This window comes from Aythya marila (assembly GCF_965140915.1).
Source record: "Aythya marila genome assembly, chromosome: 1".
In the NCBI taxonomy this organism is placed as follows: domain Eukaryota; kingdom Metazoa; phylum Chordata; class Aves; order Anseriformes; family Anatidae; genus Aythya; species Aythya marila.
The window spans coordinates 200373049-200396309 of NC_139042.1; the positions used below are offsets into that span (position 1 = coordinate 200373049).

General features: G+C 47.1%; 1 protein-coding gene across 1 annotated transcript in view; it reads left to right on the forward strand.

The window, feature by feature from the left end:
- The window catches only part of FRMD4A (FERM domain containing 4A), a 356582-nt gene that overhangs the window by 270673 nt on the left and 62648 nt on the right, over positions 1–23261 (forward strand). The window contains exons 4-7 of the mRNA XM_082754671.1: positions 1839–1931; positions 13158–13242; positions 17052–17108; positions 19753–19775. Coding sequence (XP_082610797.1) covers positions 1839–1931; positions 13158–13242; positions 17052–17108; positions 19753–19775 — 258 coding nt within the window. The remainder of the gene's footprint in view (positions 1–1838; positions 1932–13157; positions 13243–17051; positions 17109–19752; positions 19776–23261) is intronic.

Sequence of the window (23261 nt, forward strand, 5' to 3'; positions counted from 1 at the left end):
AGCAGGAAAAAGACTGGGTTTCAAGAAGAGGGATGCAGCCAGCCCATACACCCAACCCCATTACCGGGGCCATCCTCACCCCGATCCTGGGCAGCACCTTTGTGCAGCACTGTCCCAGGCTGGGCAGACCTGCTGTCAGCAGAGACATCGATTAGCTGGGATTGCAAATCTGCATCATGGCCTTGGCACAGCTTTTCAGTAGCCAGGCTGCGAGTAGGTTTGTGTGCGCTCCTACACTGCTCAAGCTGCCTTTTACCTAGAGAAAATACATATATATACATATATATATAAACTATTTATAAGATTTATCTAGAGAAAAAGCCTACTAAACGTTAAAATATCCCAGAGATAAACTTTATGAAACTACATACTTGATGAGTATATAAAGCATGGGGCAAGAAATCTGCCCACCCTCATCTGCATCGCTGCAAGCCAGGGCAGCCGTCTGGAAACTCAGACTGAACCCAGGCGATTCAAAGCATCCTGAAATCGCTCCTTTCCCCTTTATTTATTTTTCTAGAACGGAGAGGGAGCTACAAATCTGGTTAAATTGCTAAAGAGCTGTTGTTGCTTAATTGCCAAGGGAGTTTCTCGGTTGCCCAAAGTACATGCGCTGCTAAGGAGTAATGGGCAGGCACTTGTGAAAGCCGAGTGTGTTTGCTGACAGAGTACATTGTTGAGGCTTGTGGCAACCCTAGAACTTAAATTAACACTTTTTTTTTTCAAAGCAAGCTTTTTTTCTTCTTCTTCTTTTTTGGTGGTGTGAAGAATTAATCTCGAGGATTAGCGTGAGCTGGTGAATAGACACTGGAAGGGAGCTCAGGACATCTGAAATCCATTTCCTGCTTTATTTGCTGCACGATTCCCCCCCACCCCAAAAATAAAATACAATAAGAAAAAAAAAAAAAAAGATCACTTCAATTCTCTCTCCCCTTGCTTGTCTAGACAGCAGAGTGCTGAAGGCACGGGCTGCCTCTCCCTCTGGGTGAAATCTGCTCTGCCTGAAATCAATCACAAAATGCTCACAGGATGCAGCCCTTGCATCACTGAAGGCAGCGGCAAAATTCCTGCTGACTTCAGGGGGAGCCTGAATTTCACCCTCTGTATTTCCACAGCCCCTAATTTAACGGGGCCTTTTTCTCAGCCGGGGAGTGGGATGTGCCCCCGTAATACAAATCGTGGTGTTTATAAAACGCCGCTCATGGAACATGACAAAGAACAGAGCTGCTGCCCAGGAAAGCTTCCAGCTGCAAGGCACCGCCGGGTAAATTGCAGGGGAAAATAACAGCGGACAGGTACCATCGAGGCTGGAGAAGAGCAGCGTGTGGGGATTGGGGCTGCAGCGTTTCAGGGAGCAGCTGTTTCTCAGGAGCTCTCTGAAGGAGGAAAAGCAAAAGGCTGGGCAAGCCCAGCGAGGCTACTGCAAGCATGTGGGTGGTAAGTAAACTGTCCGAGGCTGTAAACAGTCAGGCTGAGCCTCGAGTGAAATATTGCAGGCTTTGTGGAAACTCTTAACAACCAGGATTTCTAATGAAAATCTTGACAGACTTTCAACCACACAATTGTTCCAGGGGGTTGCAATAAAAAAGGTGAAGCTCATAACGTTTGGGGCTGCCAGTTTGCCCCCCTTGACAGATTGAACTTTCGCTGCTCGATTCCCAGGCTGAAATGTTGCCGGGCTGATATCGCCCCCGCTCCTCAAACATTTGCTGTGCGTCTTTCAAACAGCACGCAGGGGCCGAGGGCAAACAGCACGCACTTGGCTTCATCTTTTGGAGCACCTCCGACCTCAATGCAGGCGCTGGGCTCACAGCTCTCTCTCTCTCTTCTCTCGCCAGGGGACACTTGAACTGGCTGCAGCTGGACCGCAGGGTGCTGGAGCATGACTTCCCCAAGAAGTCAGGACCGGTTGTTTTGTACTTTTGTGTCAGGTAAGTGCATGACAGCAAACCCTTCCCACGAATTACAGCTCATTCCCTAGGAGCCACCTGCATGGAGAGCACTCTTTTCCTCGCTTGCTTCCATCCATTTCCCCTGGATTGTGCCCGGACTGTGCGTTATTATGTCAGGGGCTAAATTAATCCCAGTATGACCTGTACTTACCTTCTGGGCTCAACCACGCCATCGTGCAATGGGTTATCTGAAAATATCAAATGGTGGCAATTTCTGGCAACCAGTTGGCTTCCGCGTTTTTATGTAACATATTCATAGACCGGATTCAACCAGACTAGAAAGATTTTAATGAAGAATTTACCAGTTTGGGAGAATTTCTCTTCACCTATGAATTTTGCAGCAGCTGTTAGGAGATGCTAGAAAGCAGTCGGTGCTCTTGTGCACACAGCATCTTTGCCTCCAAGGGAGATACTTTCTGAGAAGACAAATTTGCTCTTGCAGCCCTAAAACAACCCGAGAGAGGCTGGGGGTTGGGCTGGCATATGTAGGAAATTAAGTCGGGGGGGGGGGCTGACTTACTTTTAATGCACAGTTCATGTCTAGAGCTAGGCAGTGCAGTGTAACTGTGTCGTCTTCTGTTAGCCTTTCCGCTCCAGTGTTAGATTACATCTGACATCACCCTCATTCATTTCATAGTACCCATAAAAAATGAAGACTTACTTTGGAGTTTCTTCCCCTGAGTGCAGCTTTTTTTCCCCGCGCGGTGATTGTCATTCATTTAACTTCAATTACGAGGGAGGATTCTCCAAAGAGCCTCTTTGTTCGGTTACGTCCCCATCTTTAGTGGTGGATTTATCTTAGGACAGATCAAGGCTGCACACAGCCCCATGACTCCAGAACTGGTCTGCTCTCTGCCACGAGAAGAGGTTGCTCTATTACATTTTGGGTACTTCAAACCGTAAGGATAGATCCAGAGCTGAATATTTCCAGCGTATGCGATCCAGACCCACCTGTGCTTAGAACCACATAAAGCTGATGGTGCTTTTCTGCAGAAATATGAGTGTTGGGCCAATTCAAACAAATAAACAAAACAAAACAAATAAACAAACACCACAGGCACCCATTTATTGAACATCTTACCTAGGGGCCAAATTGAGGAGTCTGTGGAGGGGCAGGGATCCCGTGGAAAGCAAGGAAATCTCTGACTGAGCAAGAGCTAAGTGCAGATTTCAGGAGTGGAGCCAGTGAAAGCTGCTCATATTCATTTCAAAGACCACTCAACGAGCATAAATATTGCCATCTGTATTGTTTTATGAGAGTTGGCAGCAGAGTGGAGACAAGTCATTCTAGCAGGATCTTAGCCAAGAGACATTTTAGAAGTATGGATCCATTCAACAGTTAGTAACTGAGTGAACTCTCCTGTTCCGGAATCGTAATCCATAGGGGAAACCCATGGGGGAAAAGTCAGCATTCGGTGGCTGAAAAGAGTGTGAAAAAACACACCAAGTTTGGACTTAAACTCTTATTTTTGATAGTAATGACTGGATTGTCACACGTTTTGGAATGGGCTGGAAGGCCAGATGCCTCATGAGTTAGGAATGGGCATTAACTGACTGTGATTTCAGTTGCCATGTGGATGTCAGATGCTAGAAAGACACTGAAAAAGCTTCCCAGCGTGTAGCAAGTTCCCATGTCCATCCCCAAATCTGAGCTGAGCCGCAAGCGACTGGAGGAGAAACTGTCTCCAGGCAGCTGGCAGAAGTTGGCGAGACCCCACGCGTCTGTTACCCAGCGGCATGAGTTCGGGCTTGGGAACTAACACAAGGGCTGAAGGAAGGGTTGTGAAGAGACCTGCCCATAGGCAGGGCTGTATTTTGGTAGCCTAGTGGTGCACAGGGGCTTCCAGAGCCACCCATATGCTCTAAATGTGTGTTTACACGTAGGGAAGCGTGACTTTTTAAGCAAAGTTTTCTTGGAAGAAGGACGCTGCAGATAGGAAATTTCACAAGCTTTACAGCGTGAAATCCTCCTCCTTTATTCAAATCTCTGTAGCATCATTGAAGCTTTGTCTTTTGCCCTACATTTCCTTGGGGTGTGACGTTGTTGAGCAGTGACGTCCCGTGTCGTTACTCTCTTCTGTAATCAGAGACCAAAAATCAAAGAAGGAGGAATTTGTAGGGACGTCCTTAGCATTAGTTCAGAGGGAATGGTTACAGCACCTGGACACATGCAGAACTAACTGTAGACTCTGTCTTTAGGTTGTCACCTCTGGAGCTTTCCACTGAGAACAACGTAGGTATCTCAGAAGAGATCAGAATTGCTTGGGCAGCTGTGAACAGCCCCGTGGCAGTTCTTGTGCAATATTATTTTATGAGACTCTTTGCCAACAGCCACTTAAACAGTGCTAAAGCCACGCACGACAGTGAGAGGGAGAGTCCCGTGTCTCCGAGGGGAGGTGGGACGTCTGGCGATGTTAGTTCTCATCTTTGAAGTCGCTTCTTGGGTGGCTTCCTAAAGCCCTGGCCACTTGGTGGTGGGGGAAACTCACTGCCTGCCTCCGAGGGTTTACAGAGCAGATAAACCAAGGCGGATGAGAGTCACGGCTGAAGTCCAGGAGAAGCAAAGGACAGAGAGGAAGGAAGGATTGCTTGGCTGTTTTGAGACCAGAAGAGGACAGTGAAATTGTATCTGACAACACGAGCTGCACAGCAAAAGGCAGGAACCTAAGGAAAGTGTGGAGAGCAAAGCAGCGAGGAGGTCAGAGGAAAACAGAGCTGGCAGGGGGTCGGGTAAATGCCTTTCTGCTTTCAGCAGGGAAGGGAGCATTCAGCTCTCGTTCACATAGGCAGGGAAAAAAAAGGCAAAGTCACTCCCTTTGTGTAAATCCCTGAAGTGAGGGAGGACCAGAGCGCAGACAGGCTGTTTGTTCACGGAAAGCAAAGCTGGCCCAGCTTTGCAGTGAATTCTCCTCCTCAAACAATGGCCTGGTGGGATTAGCGATCCTTAGCTAGGGAACCACCAGCATGAGCCTGATCTCTTTATCTCCTGGGTGTTTGTCCTGCTGTTAATTTATATGAACAAGCTCAGCAAATAACATTCACTTCAGCGGTGGATCTTCTCCCAGGAACGAGCACGCCCGTTCTCAGGGCAGCTCCACCAGCCAAACGGTGACAGCACGCTGCAGAAGTCGTCACGCTGAATCAGAGCATCCCCCACGTGGAAAGGCTTTTCTTACAGAAAGGCACTGAAAAAAAGAATGTGAAATAAATCCTCAGTGCTCAAATACGCCGTGGGGCAGGGTTTGTCTCTATGGCCCCGTGGTGTCCCCCCAGAGGAATGCCTGTGTCCAGCAAGGTCTGGCACTTGTTCACATGCACCAGCTAGGCTGAAGTCAGCAGGAGAGCTGCAGGGGCTCAGGGCTCAATATCTCAGGGCTCAATATTGAGGCCAGATCCTCTGCCAGGTTACCACAGTTACTACAGAACGAAGTGGCCCTAAATAGGAGGCCAGCACTGAAACACGGGGTGCACAGCTCATGTGTGTCAATGCTTTCTTTAGGAACATAGCTGGGTGTGCACCCGTTGTGGCCCTGGCCTCAGCCAGGTGGGACACACGTCTGAGGTGGGACTCAGCACACCAAACCCGAGATGTTTTCCACGTAGATTGCTCTGTGTCGGGGCTAATTACCGCAGCCTCTCTGTGCCATCACTGGAAAGAAGCAGGCACTTTTCAGGAACAATTCATCTGACCTGATTCTCAACGACTGCTGTGGAAGTGGCAGGCTGAAAGAGCTGCCTCCTTCCTCTGATCCCAGACCCCTGCTCAGATGTAGGACACACACCGTAGCTTCCTCTTTTCACCTGATCAATCCCCTCTGTGTGCTTTATGTGCAGCCTGTAAATTTGGATTCTTTCAAAGCCAGTTGGCCCAGCCAGGGCTGAGAAGACGTTCCCTGTAGATCCGTGTAGATGCAGAGCTTTGCCTGGCTACCTGAACGGAATTGGACCAGATTTCAGCTGCTAATGAGGCCTCGGGCTATTTTAGTTCTTCACACTCCTTTATACCCATTTTTTAAAACAGCATCCCGTTCGAAAAGAAAAAGAAAAGGAGCTCTAGATCACTTGGAAACAGCCAGCCCTGGAAGGAAGGAAGAAGGTGGCTGCCAGTATCAATTGTTCACGGGGATGGACTTGCTGATAACTTGCTGCAGAGGTTCATTGCTGCCTCCCCCGCTGCCCAGAGGACACAACCGGGGTGCGGTTTCACAGCACGGCACCTGCACTTTGCCCAAACCACTCACACCACGATCCCAGCACGCCCCGGCGTGTGTGTGCCATTCCCTTCCAGTCGGCTTCGCCTGTCTCCGGGAAATTAGATTAGGGGGTGGTGATGACAGCAGCCTGCTGGGGCAGGGAGAGACGAACAGAACCGCACTAAATTAACCAGAGCAATTTATTTGTCTCGCACGTAACGGGCTGTGCTTCTCCACCCATGGTCTTCCTCACCGGAGAGGGGTTTGCGGCACTCCACCGCCTTGCTCCTCGGCAAGGAGGGCAGTGCTGGACCCCACTTTGCCACGGGACTTCATCATCCCAGGAGAGTTCAGAGAAGTGCCCTGTGATGTTCAGCACCTCGGGGTGCTCCGTCCTCATCCCTGTGCCTTGCTCTCACCTCTTTGAGCTCCTTCTCTCTTTACCAGCACAGAGATGGTAACTCTGAGCTCCCGGACAGTTTATGCTATGTATAAGTGGAGACAAAGAGCATTTGAGTTTCTCACTTGCATTTCTCCAGCTCCACGCACTGCTGGGATACTGTAAAAACAGCAAAAATCAGAACATGAAATCTGCAAAACCAACCCAGCCCAACCAGGCTGCTTTCGGGGCTTCCCAGGAGCCCCAAAAAACCCCGGCGAAGCAGTACCAGAACCCAGATCTCTTTGTGAAGCACTCTTCAGGCTGGTCAGTGTGTGCAAGCAAAGGGGGGAGATCTCAAAAGCCAGCAACCCTCCGACCCCCCTCCTCCCACCCAGCCGTAGGATATAAATACAGCCGCTCAGCCCTTGTTTGTGCTGGAGGACAAGGCTCCCCGCAGACAATTTACTGCCGCCTCCTCGGGGTGGCCCCCTGCTCCGTTCACTGGGAGGGAGGTGTAATAAATCGCCTGCGGGGAGGCTGAGCTCCTCGGAGCCTCTTTAGAGACACGAGAAACTTGTGTCCAGTCGGAAGATTTACTCGTGTGAAAAGTGACCTCTGCTTGAGGAAGGGAACTAATGGGGCTCTGCTACTTAGCGCACAGCTCCGAGCTGAGCCATCCATTACGCACACGTCTTAATAGCAGCCTGGCTCTCGGGTCCCATAACATTATTCCCCTTTTTCTGCTTAACGGGGAATATGTTTGTATAAGCGGGCTGTGCTTAGAAAAGGGGCGAAGTTGTTTTTCCTCCGCACTCGGCCACCTGAGGGGGAAGGAAATCAGTATGCACAAAACGTGCTGGCTGCAGCCACGTTTTGAGTGTGTTGACGCTGGCAGCGTTGTCTTGTCTAATTTGGGGAAGCATTGAGACGGCGCGGTGGGTGCTATGCAAAAATGATGGATGCTGTCAGTGTAACATTTGTACCTCATTTGGATCGAGGAGCAACAGCTACGGCAATGCCCACACAGAGCTTCTCCAGCTGGGTCAAAGCCGTGCAGGCACCGCTTCCATTTTCGTTGCAATTTGTGCGTTTATTCCTTACACCCGTGGGTGTGATCTGCTGTCACTGGCGAAGCAAGCAGAGAGGATCACGGAGCACTCAGAGAGCCAGGCTTGAGCTCGGGAGAGAGGAGAAATCCCCTGGTGGCTGAGGGAGAGGGGCTCTCAGCTCACACCTGGGGCAGAGAACCCCATCGCTCCAGGCCAAGAGGAGCAGTGATAGCCTTTTTGTGCAGAGCTGCGCTTTCCTGGCCAGCTAAACTCCCCGGGACTTTTCAGGGTGAAGCCATTTGCAAAATAGATTGAGCTGGCTGCTTCTTTTGTGGTCTTGTCAGGCCTTTCCTTCTCTATGTTGATGCTGGAGCACACAGTGGTTTGCAGAGATTCCCAGATGTGGAGCCTGGAAAACAGCTGGAGCCCAATGTATTCCAAAGCAGATCACTTGGGTTTTTGTACCTGGAGAAGGGGAAGCACAGGAATGAGCAAATATCTCATGGTTTTCCGTCTTTCTGCAATCACGTTCACCTCCAGGGTTTGTAGCTTCTGTGCAACGAGGCAGGAGTCGACACAGGTCTCTTGCTGCATCCCGTCCCCCGCACCCCGATTGCTGGTGCTGGGCAAGGGGAGCGCAGCGTGGCACAAGCACAGGGGACAGAGCACGGCACCAGAACCAAAATTAATGCAAAGAGGATGTAAACGGGGCTTTTTGCTGTCTCCAATTTTCATTCCTGGATGATGACTTAACAGGCCAGCTATTTAACCGCTGCCTGCTTTAGATGTCAGTGCGCAAAGTGCTCACCTATAGCTGTTAGCAAAGAGGGCTGCAACAGAAAAGGAGCTCTGCAGCCTGAGCTGCTCCAAACGCTCATTTAGCACGAGACCCTGGCCATAATGACGTCTGCATTTAAGTCCATTACACTGACGGGTGTGATTATTCTTCCCCTTGTTAGCAAATGGCCTCATATTTTTCAAATTATCCTCCGAGGTTTTAAATGACATAGTGGGGGATAATGAGCCAGACCCCGGGGTGGGTGAGGCAGGAAAGGGGTCTTCTCCTTTTAGCCATCGCTGTGTAATCATGAAATAAGAGACAGCCCAGGGTCTGCTGGCAGCTCTGTCCTGCATCCAGCTGGGAAGGCCCACGGAGTGCCCATTGCCATCATTTCCCTTGGGTCCTACTGCATTTCCCACCTCGGGCAGGAGGAAGCCCTGGGGAAGGTGACGGCACAATGACACCAAAATCGTTTTGCTTCATTTTGACATTTTCTGTGACAACTGGCTTTCCCCTTTATTTTCCTTTCTCATGGAAAAAAAAAAAAATATATATATATATATATATACATATTAGCAAGGGAAAGAAGAGTTGCTTGAGGTTCTTATTCTGTTTTATTTTATTTTTTTTCCTTTTCATAGGAGGCCCAAGAGAGGTGTTTTGTCTCCCTGCCCAGGTGCAGTGTCACGGGGCTGGAAGGAAAGGAATCCCTTTTGCCAACGCTGTGCACTCAGCTCCTGCCCCTTAACAAAGGCAGGAGCCCTCCCACAAATCACTCCCACCCCGTTATCAGTCCCGGTCACCTTGACCAGCAGCCTCAGTGCCATCCTCAGCCTCCCCATCGCTGCCGGGCACTGCTCACCTCCCTTTGGATGCACGGAGGCATCTCTCTCACCCAGCTGCCTCCTCTGCCTCTGGGGCCACCCTCAGCCTTCCTCTGAGTACATCTTCCTCATTTTAAGGTGTTTCTTTTTGGTGGAAAAAAAAAAAAAAAGGGTTTTGTTATTGGATAAAAGCCTTTTACGCCAGCTGTCACCGGAGTCAAACTTCAGAGGAGCTAGGATGATTTCGCTGCCCCAGGGCAGATCCACGTGAGATAGATAAGACATCCATTTGCTGTGGTCATGCTTTGAAATATCATTGTGTTTAAGGCCACGGTGAAATACTGTTATCTTTTGGCATGTTCTACTCGGAAATAAATACACTGGCTCGTGATCTCAGATCTTACAACTGTAAGTTGGGAATTACACTGCCCAGAGCCCGGTCCCTGCGAGGTGATAGATGTCCAGGTTCTGGTTGATGGGATGTGTCCAGGGCTGTGGTAGGGGCGATGCTAAATAGTTTTTATTTTACCCTTTCTTTTGCTGTGTGGAAACGGGGAGCGCTGGTCAATCCAGCTCTGCTGCTAAAGCAAGAGAGCATCACACTTGTCTTGCTTTGATGGTGAGTCAAGGCTTGGGCATTTCTATCTGCTACAAGTCGAAGGTGAGCAACCGTGAAGTGCAAGGGGGAAATTACAGCAATACCAACTTCCCATCACCCAAGGATCAGGAGTTTCCACAGTTGCTTCTCACAAGCACCGCTGCATAACCGCCTGTTGTTGGCTGGCTGCGGTGGGAATCTCCATTCATCGCGGCATCAAGCTGTGTCAGAGCGAGTTGCCAGTTAACCAACACTTCGTGCAGAGCCATCTGATCAGCACAAGGCTCGTCCTCGCAGCTGGAAGACGGAGATGTCTCTGATGCTGCAGCTTCTGAAGTCTTCCAAGATGCTTTCTGCCATCTTCGTTGTTATCTTCCTGCCGCTGAGAGGGAGCACGCGAGATAGGCACTCTGTGTCCATTACCCAGCATAATATTCCCTGGTCCATTTAATTAATGGTTAGAAAATAGATTGGATGAATTATAAGTGACTGGTGCTAAGGGAGGAGAGGGGAGAAGATGAGGGGAAACTCAGAAATAGACTAACTTTGACCGATCTCCCTTCTTTACGTTTGAAACCTTTTCCAAACTGATTTCTCTGGTTTTAACACACATAGTCTTGGGGAGGTTTAACCCTTCTTGCAGGCACCTCATTTCTCAAAGCAACAGTTGCTGGCTATCAGGGAACTTCCCGTAGGAGCCGTTTGAGGCAAAGCTGTTTGCTGGTTGCATTCTCAGCACCGCAGGTAGCTGAGTTAAGGCGTCAGACACACGGTACCGTCTGCATCTCTGTCCAGCCCGTCCTTATTTCCTGGATATATCAGCTTCAGAGCACATGGAGGAATGCTGCTCCCCGGGGAGTCCTCGACAGAAACCTAATAGCTGCCCCTCCGTGCAATAGGAATGGGCTGATAATCTTAATAGGCAAAACAGACGCAGGGGGTCAAAGGAGGGAGGAGTATTTTCCAAACTCGACACAACAGCCCCGAACAGCTACATGATTTGCTGAAGGTCACGAAGGAAACCTGTGTCAGAGTCAGGAATTTAACCCAGATCTCTGGCTTGGTTCATTGCCTTAGCAGCTGGAGCTTTCTTCCTGCTTCCTTAGGCACTGCCATGGGTCGTTTTAAACCGCGGTGCATTTGGAAGAGGTGGTAACAGGAGGAGGTCTGACAGATTCACAATCAGTGCGAAAAAAAACAACACGGGACTTTCAGGCTGTGAATTCAAAGCAGTCTGCTCCAGTTCGGGTTTTCTGAGCTTGCCACACAGCAAATCCCCTAAGACTTCTCTCCGTAAATCTGTTTTCTTTTAAGTAGCAACAATTTCCTGGTGCACATGCTTTGTATTTGCCTGGGTGCATGTGTGAGAGCCAGTAGCTCCCCTGCACTCTCTCCACACCGGAGATCACTCGAGAATTGTGTTTTCTTGTTGAAGATGAAGTATCATGTGCAGGCTCTGTGCTAGGAGAGACTCAATTTTGTACAGAAAATGATCTGGGCATGTGTCTATGTGAAAAGCCTTAGGAAAGAGCCGTGCAGCAGAAAGAAAATGCAATATTGCCCTCTAGTGATGATGAGGATGGTCTCATTTGATCCGCTGATGAAACAAAAAAGTGTGTTTCTGCTAACCTTCACTGGGACTTGAAAATAGAGTAAATGTTCCCTCTTTTTTCTGACCCTGGAATTAAAGATCTGACCATCACCTGCTTCAAGGACAGCAGGTGAAACCCAGGGGAAGCCAAATAAATAAATACATAAAGTTGAATTTTTATGCTTGATGGTTCCTATGTTCAAATGTTTTCTTTTTTATTTTCCTTTTAAAAAAAATTCTCATTTGAACTGCTCTGGAGGGGGAGGAGGATGCGTAATTGCAGGAGCATCTCAGCAGATAAACATAAAAAGCTCAAAATATTTCATTCGAGTATGTAGTTGGCTGTACTTGTCAGGAAATAAACTGTTTTGAAGGGTCTTCAGAAGACACCTAGGAGCACTACAAAGCTTTGACCTTTAGCCCTGAGAAGGTTACATTTAAGGCCCTCAATTCTGCAAACAACTGAACACAGACAATCCCTTTAATGCTTGTGTGAAGCCCCAAGAGTTTCAGCAGGTCTCATAGCTTCACTCCCAGACAGCGGGGTCACGGAGTAAGATTTCTCTGTAACTGGACTCCGCATCTCTACCCAGATTTCTAAGGTATCTGTTGTTTTTTTTTAAGTTCCTAATACAGACAGCATTTCCCTGGCACCTTCCCTATTCTAATTGCCTCTGACAATGCACGATAGTAGTGGAATTTATGTAAGGAACATTGCTGCCACTGTACTGAAACTTAAAGATCACTCTGAAACAGAGTGGGCAGATAGATGTATTTTTTTTCCTCAATTAAAACATGAACTAAACAAAAAAATCACCTTAATCACTACCTGAATAGGCTGTCTCTTACTACAGGAATCCTAAAAGCATACAGCATACTCATATGTAATGGTTTGATATTAAATTTGATGATATATCTTGCACTTATTTTTATCCTGGGATTTTTACCCCAAAAGGTCACAAGGCAGAATTAAGGGCTGGAGTCTATTCAAGCTGGTGGCAAAACTAGAGCTCACTGCCAAAGGATCATTCATACATACAATGAACTTCCAATGTAATTGCAAATATTTGGGGTAATCAGTCAATGCAATAGACTGGTTTTTTTGAACATGGAGGGTTTGGATTGGGCAGATTTTTACTGAGTCCTGAGAATTCATCTCACTCTGCTAAAAAATAGATTATTGTCATCCCCAGCACCACTACCCATGGTACTGTTAAATTGCGCGAGGTCCTTAACTACTGCTGGTTAATTACTCTGTAATTATAGAAGTTGCATGCTACCCACGAACAAATATATAAAAAGCCATTATGAAATGTGCCGTATGAAGAGCTGAAGTGGACAGATAGGAAACACAGAAGTGGATTTCTGGCAGTGAACATTTTATGCGTGGCAGATCAACAGCATAAAAAATTGATAGGATGAGTAAAGGGGCAAAGAAAAAGTGCCAAAATGCGATGGAGAATGAAGGGGAGTTTGCAAACAAACAGAATAAAGGATTATTTAAAGTATAAAAAAAAAATAAAACAAAGAGCTACTTAGAAACAAAATAAACCACTTGATGATTCAGTTGCTTCAGTATGTCTTGGGTGGTGTTGAGTGCTCATGTCCTATAGCACGCACGAGCCTCTTTCATCAACAAATGACGTCTCTGCACCAAACAAAGAAACTTCATTTTCAGTATACGCATCACAACTCCATTGACCACATCTTTTCATGTGATGAGTACGTTTTCATGTTCTGCCCTGGTTCCCCCACGTGCCTCACCTCTCTTGCTTTCCCCCTTCCAGGTTCTACATTGAAAGCATCTCCTATCTGAAGGACAATGCCACCATCGAGCTGTTTTTCTTGAACGCCAAGTCCTGCATCTACAAGGTAAAGATTCTGGGCACTCAGGATTTTGAATTTTGTCTGGAAATGAGAAAAAAAGTGAATCTCTGAAAGAGCAGTTGGCATTGTGTTGCCCCCAAACCTCCGTCCCCAAGTTATGAATCCCCTTAAAAGCTGCATGCTTGGGTTTCATCTCTGGACTTTGAGGTTCTGAGGCAATACCCCCCTCCAAATAGCTCTTGTAGTTGACAGGAGGAAATCTGCAGCTGTTAATATGAGAAAGTGCTTGGTACTTAGAAGGAAAAATCTTGATTTTGTGCTCAAAAAGCGTCGTTCGCGCTTCCCGCCTGAAGAGGGCGGCAGCGGCTGCGCGGGCTGCGGGCGGGCGCCATCTTCTGGGCTGGGGACGGGGGAGAGGGAGGGAGTGTGGCCGGCGGTGAATAAATAAAAAGTGTGTAAATAAATGTGTTTGTGAGACTGTGTGTGTGTAAGGAAAGTGTGAGTTTGTGTGTGTGTGTGCGAGAGGGGGGGTGAGCACCTGAGGAGTGCTTACCACGTGTGACGACGTGTGTGTGTGTGACAGGAACTTTGTGAGATTTTGTGTCTGCAGGAGGGTGAGTGTGGAAGTGTGAGGGATGTATATGAATCTGTGTGTGTAAAAGTGTGACTTGTTAGGGAGGTATATGAGCCTGTGTGTGTGAGTGTGACTGGGAGTTTGTTGGTTGGGAGAGTGAGCGTGTGAGTGTGTTTGTGAGTGAGCGTGGGGCGGTGCCTGTGTACGGAGGACCACATTGTACAGGAGCAAGCCAGCACAGAGAAATGGTTTTTTGTGCCAAAAATAGTCCTGGCGAAAACACCAGCCTGTTGTCACCAGGACGGTAACTCAGAGCTACCCTTTGCGAGGCTGTGTGCTGGAGATAAGGGTTCCTGGCACAGCCTTCCTCCACCACCCCGCAGCAGCAGGGTTGGCTTCTGTGCCACAAGCCAAACATGCAGGTCCAAAAGGAAGGGTCCAAAAAATAACCGGGTCCAAATAATAACCAGGTCCAAGAGTTGCTACAGCGCAGGCTTGGCTGCATATGACTCTGCATATGGGAGAGATTTTACGGCAGCTAGGATTCTCTGGAAGGATCCCTCATCCCTGTGCTGGTAGGGGCCATTCCTCATAACTCCACTCTGTCTGGAAGGAGGAGAAATCTGTAGTCAGAGAGTGATCGTGTCCCACAATCCTGAACATGTTTTTGACAGGCTAAGTGAACTGCTTACACCAAATCTGAGGCCTCACTTCCTGATATCTGCATAGCCTAAAATGCAGGGACTAAATCTTCACATCCTAAAATGCAGGGTAAGGTGCAGGAAGCCAGAAAATACCTTTTTTTTTTTTTTTTTTTCCAGCACCAGGGAAGGGATGGAGTTGCTGAGCTGAGCTTCACAGAGCTCTGCTCTCTGGCAAGGCTGCAATGAGATGTGCTTAGTCAGCCCTCTCCAGCAGCAAGCTCAGTGAGCATCACATTTTGGTTCCCGGGGATAGTTCCTTTTTGGAGTGTTGCCAGGAAAAGCTTACGCTGTTGTTCTTTTTTTGGAGAAAGCTTAATAAGAAGACGGAAAATAGAAAAAAAAAAAAAAGGAAAAAAAAAAAAAAAGAGGAAAAAAGTGCCTACAGATCTAGGTTGGTCTATTTTAGTCTGACCTCTCCCAAAACCATTACTTTGCACATTCATGCTGACTGTCATCTCTGTCCAAAAATAGTCCTGCTGGATTCCCAGTCTCCCACGCGAGTCCTTCCCTGTCTGACTTCCAGCCACACTAAGCCGTGCTGTCTTATTAAAAAAGGCGCTGAATTTCAAAGTTGGTTTCAAGGTCTCTGCTCAGATGCAGAGCGAGAACCCAGCCAGCAAGGAGGGATTTAATAGGTATAGAAAGGGGGGATTCAGTGCTTGCCATCCCTACAAGTAGCAGGTCTTGCAAGTGCCTTCCTTGTCCAACAAAAGGTTTCCTCGATGGACTTCTCACAGAAGGCTTCATCCCCAGTTCCCCTACCAGGAAGGGCTGTACTGGGTATGGGATGTGTAGTAACGCTGTGTTTGTACATCAAGCCTTCCCCCATTGATTCTGACGGCACACACCCTCAAATACAGGACTGCTCATGTTGGGAGAGAAGAAAACTGTGGCCTGTTTAGTGTGGTCCTGTTTAGCTGGTCCCTTGGGCTGCCAGCTGGCTCTGTGTTGGGTGCTGTGCTGCTCCTGTGGGTCATGCAACTGACCCACATACCCAAACCCTTGCACAGGGCCAGCACAGCCGATGTTGCCCAGAAAAGCCAAGCCACATTTGTACTACCAAACAGGCAGGGCTTGGCGTTGGATGCTGTCCCTCTGCCAGTCACGGCGTTTAATTAAAAGCACTCTCTGGCACGGGTGCTAACTAGCCCTGACCCGGGCATTGCTGGGGCACTGTCCAGGCATGAGCACCTGTTCCCAAGAGGCAATGCACTTGAGCTAACTCTGTTTAGGGCTGGGGGAGGGAAGAAAAGTGTTTAGTCATGAGCTTTACTCTGCCGTGTACCCTTAGGGCCAGAGAATGGGCCCTGGCCCACTCTACCTACTAGTACAGACTTGCCACAATATGAAGATGTGGTTGTAGGGGCTGGTTCATCCCCGCATCAAGGAGAGTGAAGACCAAGCACTCTGGTTCTCCACATCACCATTTGCTGTGGGACACGCCCAAATGTCCCAGCCTGGCCCTGTCTGCATCTGTATCGTGCACCGGCTGCTTCCGTTGGCACAGGCAGACGGTGGTGCAGGTGCCTGTGTGAATCACGGGGAAGGTGTGTTCATCGCCTGTAGCAGAGCTGGGCTTCACTCCCCGGGGAGTCATCGTGCAGGAGGGGAGGGAAGTGCTTGTTTTAAAAAGCTGGCACCGGTGGAAGCCAAGGACACCTGGATCTTACCCTCTGTTTTGTTCTCTTTGTTTTGGATTTTGCCAGATACGAAGCAACGCGATTGTGGCTTGTAAATGAGGTGCGGCCCTGACTTGGCTGGAGCACAGATCACAGCCGTGATCTATATTTAGATAACTCGCTTCTTGCCAGATGAAATAAAATATTAAAAACAGCAGTTTAAATAAACACAACAGAAAATCCACCACAGGAGTAAGCTGAGCAGGGACCCGCTGTATGTGGCCACACCGGAGACCTAGTTGCATAATTGACGCCTAAGCATTATCCAAGTAAAAGCTCACTGTCTTCCCAAAAAACAACACTTGGCCATGGGATCAATGCTCCTGCCACCCAGCCCAAGCATTTTTGGTGTCTGCATCCCACACGTTTAGATGAAGCAGTGCACAGGCCCCTGTGACCTGCCTCAGACACAGCAGAAGAACCCTGAAGGGATCAGATAGGGCCCTCAGTGTCCTTGTGACCCTGGTGTCCAAGCAAAATGCTCACAATTTCACCTGACCCTCCAAAATTACTTTTGTCAGGGGCCAGGTCCTATAGAGTGAAGATCTGCCAAAATGGATTCCCCAGGCTACGTTTCAGTAAATGATAAATGAAAATAAAAATGACCCTGCTCCTCTCCCTTCCACCTGCCTTCTCCTACCTCCTCCTAAGGAATCCCTTCATGCCACATCCAGTTATGCTCCATTTTCCAGGCCATCACACTGAATATTTGTCTTTCTCTGCATAAGAGCGAGCAGGTTCAGCTTCACTTTGGTCTCCAGGAGCACAAGGACTGCTTTGAAGCCTCGCCAGAGAAAACTGGCACCACGTGCTTCACCCAGCAGTAGGAGATGCACGGTCATGTAGGAGCTCAGACTCACTGAACTCTCTTTTTTTTTGTTTTCTTCACCCTTCAAGGAACTCATCGAGGTTGACAGTGAAGTGGTGTTTGAACTAGCTGCCTACATCTTGCAGGTAAGCACCAGCCTTCTCTTGCTTGATGCTTCCTCATGTGCATTGAGTCTTTTGACTTGTAACATCCAGAATGGCTGGACAGAAGCACGGAGACTCCCCAACTTTCAGGAGTCTCAGAGTCCCTGTGAACCAAAAGGGGAGATTCCTCCGTGTGGCTGAGATTTGGATGCATGCAGCCCTCAGCTCCTGACAGGTGTGCATTGAGAACAACCTTAAGACTTAAAGACTTTTCAGCAGATCAGCTGTGAAAGTCATCTTTACACAGCTTTTCCATCAATTATACCAACACAAAATCAGTACAGAAGGCTCTCGAACCAGAACACTCCACATGTGAAGCAGATGCTGCTGCCCAGCACTTTGCTCACATAAATACATATTATGCTGTGTTAACATGGACCACCACAACCCTTGGGGTATGATGCAAAGTCTGAGAAAATCTAAGTGAGGAATGAGATTCCTGGGTGAAATCTGTATCCAGTGGGTAGACTTCACTCCACTGACTTTAGCTGCATTTGTTTTCCCAGTAAAATTTGTCCCTCTGATGATCCCCATAACCTTACGTACATACAACTGTCTGTATTTTCCAGCGTGGGCAGGAGGGCTTAAAGATTTTCCAAAAACACTCCTCCAGAAACAAATATTATCTTTGCATTTCCCTCTTCAGGAAGAGGGGAAGGGTCAGAGAACGAGTTACCAGCGGGGTTTGGTATATATCTGGTTCACAAAGAGGAACCTTCTCAGGATAGTGGAGGTGGGGATTTTTTTTAGGGAAAGATCACATTTATGAGCATGGCTGTGGGAGCAGCTCAGAAATAATTGTCAGATGATTCTTGTTCCCCTTTCTTTGTGTAGATTTTATTTTTTTTCCCATCAGCCTGAAGCTGTGTGGCTCCATGTAAGCAGACGAGGCACCTCACCAGACGGCACTAATAAATAACAACACTTTGCACTTCCATGGCACTTTCGTGTTAAAGGAAGCAATTAATGCGTAGGGATTTGAATCTTCATTAAGATCATTTTATGTGACAAAAATGGAGCGAGAGAGTCAGGACGGGGGACTCAATTAAAAGCACATTACAGCAATTGCATACTGGCTGTTGGGGGAATAGACATCAAACAACGGGCTTATTGTGAGAAGCAGCAATAGGGTTATGAATCTATTGTCTGCTCACCCTAATGAATAACGTGAGCGCTTAGTAATTGTACGCCCAGAGCCAGATCTGCTGCTGTAACCCTTGCTGCTGCGATTGTTTCTCCTCACAAACACAGGATGTTGCGTGTATTCCTGTAGTAGTTTGATGTGTAACTTCATGAAAACAGTCCAAAACAAGCCACACCTCTGCTGGCTGTAACCAGAAATTACTACAGCCCGTGTTTGTGACGGGATCCCTGCAAAACAAGGTGGATCACACAGCGTTTGGTCTTACTCCTCACTGCAGCATTTAGGTCAAAGGGCTGAAGTATGGAGAATCTACCCTCCAAAATTGTTTTCTGAATTCAGTATGCCCATCCCTGTGCAGGCCAGGGCATAACCTTTGGTTTTTACTCAGTGTTGTACTATAATCATGATACGTTCAAGGATTCCTTCCTATGAACCACAGGAGAGCTTGTCTGCCCTTCAGTTTGCTTAGAGGGAGATGGGAAGATACTAAAGGACCGTCAGAACTCAAGTGCAGCCTTATTTCAAATTGTTGTGGTACCAGAACAAATTAAAGTACCACCAAAGCTCTGAACTTTACCCCAGCCTCAGGACTGCAGCACCACTGGACATGGGCTGACAGGTTTTGCAGGTGGATGTACAAAACCTGAATGCAAAACTCGGTCCTCTTGGCAGCGGAAACTCCCTCACTGCAGAAATTCCATCACTGACTAGTCCCCAAGTACATTACTGCACTACGCTTTGTGTGTAGCTGTCAGCAAATTAGATGCTTAACATATTTCATATGAAATGTATAAGGTCCATGGAAAATGCAAAAGGTGTATTACATTTATTGAAGAGGGAGCTCACTAGGTTTTGAGGGTGTGCCAGATAGCCAATAAGACAGATACTGATCTAACTATTGAAGTGGAACATGACCCAACCCTTTAGCATCAGGCTGTAATTCTAATAAAAAATATCTAGATAAAGGAGCTAAATACTCCCCCAAACACCCAGCAAGGAGTTAGGGAATCTTGAGTCTTGCATCCCCTTGAAAATTGAGAGGGAGCTTTCTGAAAATCTGCTTAATAGGAAATGCCAAGACTACTTTTAAAAAGAGTCAGGGGGTTCTCAGTTCTCAAAACCACCGAGACTTCAGAGATCTTCTAGTAATACATCATCCGTGTTGACCAAAATAATTACTTATTTACTAGCATTATTTCCTGTGGCTTCCTGGGTATCCACCAGCAGGATGAGGACTCATTTGTCCACTGTATTAGGCAAACCCTTTGCTTGTTAATCTAACCAGCTCACCACATGTGGCATGGCACTTGACAGCAGAGACTGGTTCCAGAAAATACATAAGGAGTCAGTTACAACAGGAAATTGCTGCTAAATGAATTTTGCAAATGGAAAAACTTGAACAGTAGTTTTCTTTTTTCCTTCTTTTTTTTTTTTTTTTCTTATTTTTGATGACTTAACTTATTTGTATCCCTCATTTTGCAGGAGGCAAAGGGAGATTTTTCAAGGTAGGTGACCTTAAAAGTTTTTCTGTCGTTGTGTGTTGTGGGAATGAATCTGATGAAATCACCGTGTGAGTGATGTGACTGAGCTGTAGGTGTGTAGCAACAGGAATGCATCGCCAGCATAGACATTGAGTTTCCTTAAACCATTTCTTCACAAAACACAGCCTTTGACCAGACCATGGCCTTGCAAACAGCATTGTTTGCGTCTTTGTTGACAAGTCTCTTTATATGCCTACGAAGTTCAGGAAATAGACTAGTCTTCAGAAGGAAATTACTAAGGAAATGACTCTGCAATCACTAGTATATCGCAGATCTAGCCAGGGGTAACATTAAAATTCCATCACTAATTGATATTTCAGCTTGAATTTGGACTCGGTCCTCAAAATCAGAATTTAAATGACTTCTAAATTTAAATTTAAATAACTTCTGCCATCCCTTCATCCAAATCTTTAGAAGTGCTGTAAGATATTCAAAGAGGTGAGTGTGGTTGGTGTTTCGGGGGACTATTAATGAAATGCCCAAGAATTTTCATTCAAGTTGACAACGTTTGTCAGCTCTGCATTAGTAGCACCCAAAGGTCAGATGGCTGTTTGATGCCACATGTGAGAAATATGAAAGTTCCTCGTCCGAAGCCTGGGACAACCGTCTGTGCTAAGCACTTCACATATATCATTATTCCATATATTAATTTTGCTGACCTAAAACTGAGTGCAGCTGGGAGACCACAATATCACTGAAGTTGGTTTCAGAGGAAAAACAAAACAAAACAAAACCCCAAAAAATATTGTGAATAGGAAGAAAAAAAATGTGAGTCTGATTGCCAGATGATCCTGAAGAGGTATCTTTTTTTGTCACACTGAAGACTGTGAATAGCACACTGGTGGGATAAACATAAGGTCCCATCTTGCAGTGAACTGGGACTTACAGCCCACTGAAATGAGGACAAATCAGTGAAAAGGGATTGCAAATATTGCCTGTGCATCGTGGAATCTGAGATGACATAACACAACCCTTGCTAAAGAGGAACTTTAAAATCCCGCCTTATCTTTTCCCAGAACCTTAATGAACTCACAAAATCCTGACATGCGTCTGACCACAGAAGCGCAAGCACAATCTTGCTTCGTCTTTCAGTTCCATCCAATTTTAAATAACTCAGTTATCAGCAGGTGGGGAGCACTGCAGTACACGTGGTTCTTTTCCTTTTCTGTGTGGTTTTCTACGCACACGCTCAGCCCAGAAGAGCTGGACCGAATCTGTGCTGCTCAGATCTATGATAAACCACAGCTTCCGTTGCTTTTGCTAGGAGGAAAAATGTTTTAAGCTTCTCAGAATAACTTGGATGTGATAAAAACACACCCACAATGTGTATGGTCAGACTACCAACCTCACTACAGAAAGGAATCAGTTGGATGGCTGAGGTAAAAGGACTGAGAGGACTTTTTATTTTCATTTATCTCTTTATCTTTATTTATTTATTTTTATTTATCTTTTCTGAAGTAGAAATAGCCAGTGGAAAGCATCCATCTTTGTTGCCCCTTGTAAAAGGAATGGTTTAGTTTATCAAAGTGCATTGCCCTGAGAGCACAGAAGATACCACAACACATGCTATTAACTGCTTCCTCCATGCTGGTGTGTTAGCCATCACCATCACCATTAAAAGTTAGCTTTTATTGCTTTTCACCTGTGCATCTCAAAGGTTTTTAGTGAAAAGGGGAATTCTTATGGCCAAGGCAAGAAAAATGCTGTTGTAATAACAACTTGCTGACAATGCCAGGGATCTTAACTTATAAACAGGGTCTGGAGGCGAAGCAATCTGCCACATTAATGGGGTTTAAAGCCTCTTCTTGGAGGAAGGATGAAGAATCCTCTCCTGAGGTTCAGATCAGATATCAGGAGACATTTCATCACTGAGAGGGTGTCAGGGACTGGGACAGGCTCCCCAGGGCAGTGGTCGTGGCACTGAGCCTGCTGGAGTTCAAGGAGCATTTGGACACTGCTCCCAGACACATGGGCTGATTTTTGGGCGGTCCTGTGTAGAGCCAGGAGTGGGACTGGACGATCCTTGTGGATCCCTTCCAACTCCAGATGTTCTATAATTCTGTTCCACGACCACATTGTAGGAGCAGACTTAGCATCTCCAGGGATGTCTGTCCAGTGCCTCCCCTGTAACATGTACTGACAGAGCTTTACGTGCTGGGTGAGATCCAGGAGCTACCGGAGTCACCGTGAGGTCACTGCGGTCAAGACTTGCCCACTGAGACTTGTGCTCGTTCATATCAGGAGTACAAAATCTGAGAGGAACCTGGGGCCGGCAAGAGGAACTGCAGCTGGAGACATATGGGCTGGCTGCTCGCAGGACTGACGCTGGCTTCAACGCCTGCAGTTAGCTGCTGCTGAAATGTTGTTGGGGATGGAACTGGCTGCTCCTTGAGACAGGGGAGCACTGCAGCTGGGAATGCCTCGCTGCTGAGATTCAGAGACAGCAGCTCGTTCGTGGCAGCGCGTGTTGCGCGAAGGCTGAACTCCTGAACTCCCGCTTTTTGGAGAAAAAAAAAAAAAAAAAGTTCATTCAGCAGAGTTACATGCTTGGAATGCAGACTGCAGATTTCCACACCTGTGCTGTCTGCTGCCACCACCCGATTTATGACCTGTGCAACTGCGAGTTTCTCTTTGGCCTGGATCTAGAAAAGAACTGCTGAAAAGCCCCAGTGGCTGTTTGGGAGACCTGGAGAGCACACAGCCTGCACCACCCTGATCTATCTTGAATTAAGATACCACAGCAGCCCTGACAGATCAGTTTGGCCTCTACAGCGCACAGTTTGACTAAGTATTTTTCCATCTCGTACATGTGTTTCATTTCAGAACTGAATCCATCAGAAACCCTGAGATCCTGAACGTTTTTAGGTGACCTCAGCCGAGCAGTTCGCAGTGCTGGGTGTAAGTGGCCTGGCCTAGCTCAGGGTTTCAGCAGGTTTGTGCAGAGGGAGCATCTCTGAGTTGATAAAGATTGAGGCAGAACTTGAGCTGAGCAAGGTTTTAAAGTAAAAAGTTATTCTCCTTGAGAAGTTTCCAGTCCTCTGCAGTGACAGAGAAAGGTTTTCACTTTATTTAAGACTCCCCAAATGCTTCAGCTAACAAGACTAAAGCATTTTTACATTTAATCGGGTACATATCACTTCGTTTAGGACTATCAGGTATCCCCCTTCGGCTGATTCTCAGCTCAAACAATACCTGTAAGATTTGCTCTGTGCTTTTTGTTATTAGTTATAAAAACTTGGACTTCAAGGCCATGGGATCACCTGTGTAAAGCTCCTGAATTGGTATCCTGCAAACTGATATAGAGGCTGTTAACCCAAGCTACTATTGTCTGTCATTGGGAGGCCGAGTCACACTTGGTTGGTGGACAAAAGGCAGTTTCAAGTTTCATTTCTTTAGAGGAATGTAAATCCTAAAGGTGTGACCCTCTTCAGGCCTACAAAGAGGAAGGAA